This window comes from Belonocnema kinseyi, chromosome 4, assembly GCF_010883055.1.
Source record: "Belonocnema kinseyi isolate 2016_QV_RU_SX_M_011 chromosome 4, B_treatae_v1, whole genome shotgun sequence".
NCBI lineage: Eukaryota > Metazoa > Arthropoda > Insecta > Hymenoptera > Cynipidae > Belonocnema > Belonocnema kinseyi.
The window spans coordinates 88,986,669-88,990,500 of NC_046660.1; the positions used below are offsets into that span (position 1 = coordinate 88,986,669).

The following is a 3,832-nucleotide window of genomic DNA, read 5'->3' on the forward strand; positions in this document are numbered from 1 at the left end:
AATTCAGTTTTGAAAGTTGCTTTAATTTAATTTAAAATACAGAATGTGTGAAAATAATACAAAATTCAGAATCAATTCACTTTGGTTCGATATGATCACCGTTTGCCTTGACTATGGCCTTGAGACGGTCCAAAAAGGAATCGCAAGCTGCCCGAATGTGACTTGCAGGTATTTTGGCCCACTCGCGGATAATGGGTTTCTTCAGCGTCTCGAGACTGATGTATCTTTTAGTTCGGACCTTGCTCTCCAAAATGGCCCAAAAAGAATAATCCATTGGATTCGCGTCTGGCGAATTCAAAAGCAATTGGGTGTACGTTATGACGTACGGAACGTTGTTTTGCAGTTATTCTTGGTTCACTCGAGCTTTGTGAGACGGTGCCGAGTCTTGTTGAAACGTCCATGGTCTACCACCGAAATGTTTGTCCGCCAATGGCTTCAAAGCAACCTCCAGAATACTTTTCCGATAATATTCGACATTTACCTTGACGCCAGGCTCGATGAAAACGATTGGAGAGCGCTCATCTGCGGTTACAGCGGCCCAAACCATTATCTGTTGCGGGTGCTGTCTCCTGGTGGCTAATCAATGACTCAAATTCTCGTATAAACGGTCGGTCAAGTAAACCTTATCGTTTTGAGAGTTTACGAATTGCTCAATTGGAAAAATTTTCTCTTCAGAAAACACAATGTTCGGAAATTGACCGCTTTCGGCCAAGCGAAGCAACTCTTTCGCTCTCTCAAGTCTAACTTGTTGCTGCTTCGGTGTAAGATAATGCGCCTTTCGGATCTTGTATGACTTGACCTTGAGATCATTTTTCTGTATGAGGCGGATGCTACGGTCGGATATTTTCAGTTCTTTTGCCATTTGATTGGCACTTCGTCGCGGATTTCGCTCAAGTCGCTTCTTCACTTTTTGAACCATCTCACGTGACGTTGCAGTCTTTTGATGACAACCTCCATGACGTTTTGCGATGCTACCAGTATTATTGTAACGAGTTATAGTGCGATAAACAAAAACTTTATTCGCTTTAAAGTGATTGAGCTCACGAACAATCGCTGGTTGTGATTTTCCCGTTAAATATAAAGCAATCACACTATTACGTTTGAAATCCATCACTGATTTTTTTTCGCGTTCACTTTTACCAAAATGCTTTTGTGCGCTTCTAAACAATACTCCGATCTATCATTTAGAAAACTTTTACACAGCTGATGCTCATGCGTTAGCTATGCGAGCGGTCTGAAGTTGATTACACTTCGAGTGCCGGACCCTGCAAATCCTCGACCAATTGTAAATCCCTTACTAAAGTACTAAAATATTTTTTTAACTTTAAAAGAAACGTTACTAACAATTTTCCATTTAATATTTGAAATTTCATGACTTCTTCACGTTTTTCAACATCTGTAGCAACCCTGACGGCTCGAAGTAACTAAGTAAGCACAAATTTTGGAGTCGTTTTTAAAAGATATACCTGGCCAAATAACGTTCTAAAAGCGCCCAATATCTAAAAGACATTTTTCTGACACATTTTGGACACTGTACGTTCTTTAAACATTATTAGGCCATTTGTGCCCATTTCGAATCAGTTAATTAATAAGTTAAGAAATTAGAAAATTGCTGGCCTTAAAAAATTGAATTGCTTACACTTCCATTTATTTACAGAATTTTCTTACAACTACCTCTTAAAAACGAACATCCATCCACAGTCACCTTATCCTCGTTGTAAGTCCCTTCCTTCCTTGCTCCAGTTTGTCACACAAGTATTGCGCTCTCTCCCTTGGCATAATCGACACATAGTTTCGGTTAAACCTTGACTCTCTTATTCTCTCCTCTCCTGCTTCCTTCTTTTTCTTCATGCCGTTTCTCTAAACCACCTCATATACCTTTCTCGTGCATCCTTTTCACTTCATCTATCCTCCATCCTTCGTTCTAAAATACCTTTGCCTTTACACCTCCCTCTTCCCATCCCTATGTTTGTTCTCCTTCTCCCACCAATACTCCCTAACCAGCTTACTTCCCCCTTGTCCAAAAACTGCTCCTCATATTTACAGGCTCGACTCCCCGTTATAATCCCTAAACTCGTCTTTCCTGCCTTCCAACGCTAGTATCCACTTTACACACCTCTCCTGTATCCTATTTACCTCCCCATACCTTCACTTCGTAAAATAAGACACTCATCACTAGCCAATAGAAAATTTTTATTATCCTTACAAAGTCATCTGCGAACAACCTCTTGCCCAGGCTCCACACTGCCTCATCACCACATTTGCCCTTCTCATTCTCTTTTTTATATGACCATCCACTCCCTTTCTTCCCCTCTCTTTAGCATTTTATCCTCTTTTTTATCCCTTACTGACACCACCTACCTCTGCAATCCTTCTACTTCCTCCCTTAGCTCTTATACCTTCTTTTCCAGCCAGGTCCTGGCTCGATCGCTATGACTGGCCCAGACTTAACCCTAGTTCAATATCGATTCCGAGCAATTTTATTATAGGACGTCGTTTGTTAAGGTCTTCTAATTAAAATTTGAAAATGAGTATGAATATCTTTTATTTCAAATCAATGATATTACATACTTAGCGAATCGTATAACAATTATAGGTCAAACGTTAACAAATAAATAACTTTAAATCAGTTAGAAAATGTCAAGGTTCAAATTGAAAAATACGTCAATAATATTCAAATACAGTTATATGTTTAAAACCCCTTGTCTTATAAATAATTATTTTAATGATTTCAGCAGTAAACAAATTTACACTTTAAATTAGAAACAGTATAGTTGCAGAGAATGTTTTTCTGGAAAAAACAAGTCATAATTGGTTAAAATGCAATAACTTTTCAAAAATTGGTAAGAAGCGAAAGTAATCCCTTGTTATTTGCATAGTTATTTATAAAATACATTTAGATTATTGGCAAAAACTCTTATCTGAAATCTCCGTTCCCTTTCATTACGTTACTATTGATGGAACAACTACCAGAAGAATCTGTGGCATCCTCAGCCTCATCGACAATAGGATCCTCATTTGCTGTTGGAAGGTTTAGACTTAGAAATTTTACTCATTTACAAAAGGCATTTCAATTTCAGGTTCATTTAATGTCTCTCCGCGTTCTGATCTTCCACGTGTCTCCAAGAACATCTACATATACAATCATTTCGTAAGTTTAAACAAATATGAACTTTATAAATTCGTTAATTTTCTATATGCGAAATTTTGAACATTCTTTAATTTATTTTAATTACATAATTAATTTGTTCTAGCTGCATAAATTTAACATTACTAACAAGGTCGTTAAATCCATACGTACGTATAGAATAGTGGCTCTTGCTCGATATCCCAGACTCTACCAGTGATTTTTATTATTTTACGCATTTTGCGACTATTTATGACACTCTTGTAAACCAACACAAAATTGCATAGTGAACACTGCATATTGCACAGAATAATCCAGCGCCATCTGCCACTAATTTTAGGATCTTTGCTACTATCTATCTATACTCTGTTCAGTGAGAGAATTATCGACAGCGAGAAGTTTTTTCAGAATAATATGAAGTAAACCCCGTAAAGGGTGTGTTTAAAAAATTAAACAGGCATTAGAAGTTTTTTCTACGGTTGTAAATTTAAGAATGATGACGTTTGGGAAAAATAGAAGTCAGACACTTAAAATTCAGGCCCTTCGCAACAAGGTTTCCGAAGATTTAAAATTTCTAAGCCACGCCTTTATGACAGTTTGCGCGAACTGGACGAAAATTATTCGTTCCTGTCGATCATTCTCTCGCTGAACAGAGTATAGCCGGGTTCGAGGTCGAGCCATTGAGAAATACAAGCTAGAGCTTAG

General features: G+C 37.7%; 1 protein-coding gene across 1 annotated transcript; it reads right to left on the bottom strand.

Moving 5' to 3' along the window:
* Positions 1-580: 580 nt before the first annotated feature.
* On the bottom strand, positions 581-1,111 carry LOC117171001. The gene has a single exon (XM_033358046.1). The coding sequence runs from the start codon at positions 1,109-1,111 to the stop codon at positions 581-583; it is 531 nt and encodes a 176-aa protein (XP_033213937.1).
* Between the last annotated feature and the right edge of the window lie 2,721 nt (positions 1,112-3,832).

What these genes read in the sequence shown, in the direction of transcription:
- LOC117171001 (XM_033358046.1), bottom strand. Translation starts at nt 1,111, where the DNA reads ATGGATTTCAAACGTAATAGTGTGATTGCTTTATATTTAACGGGAAAA.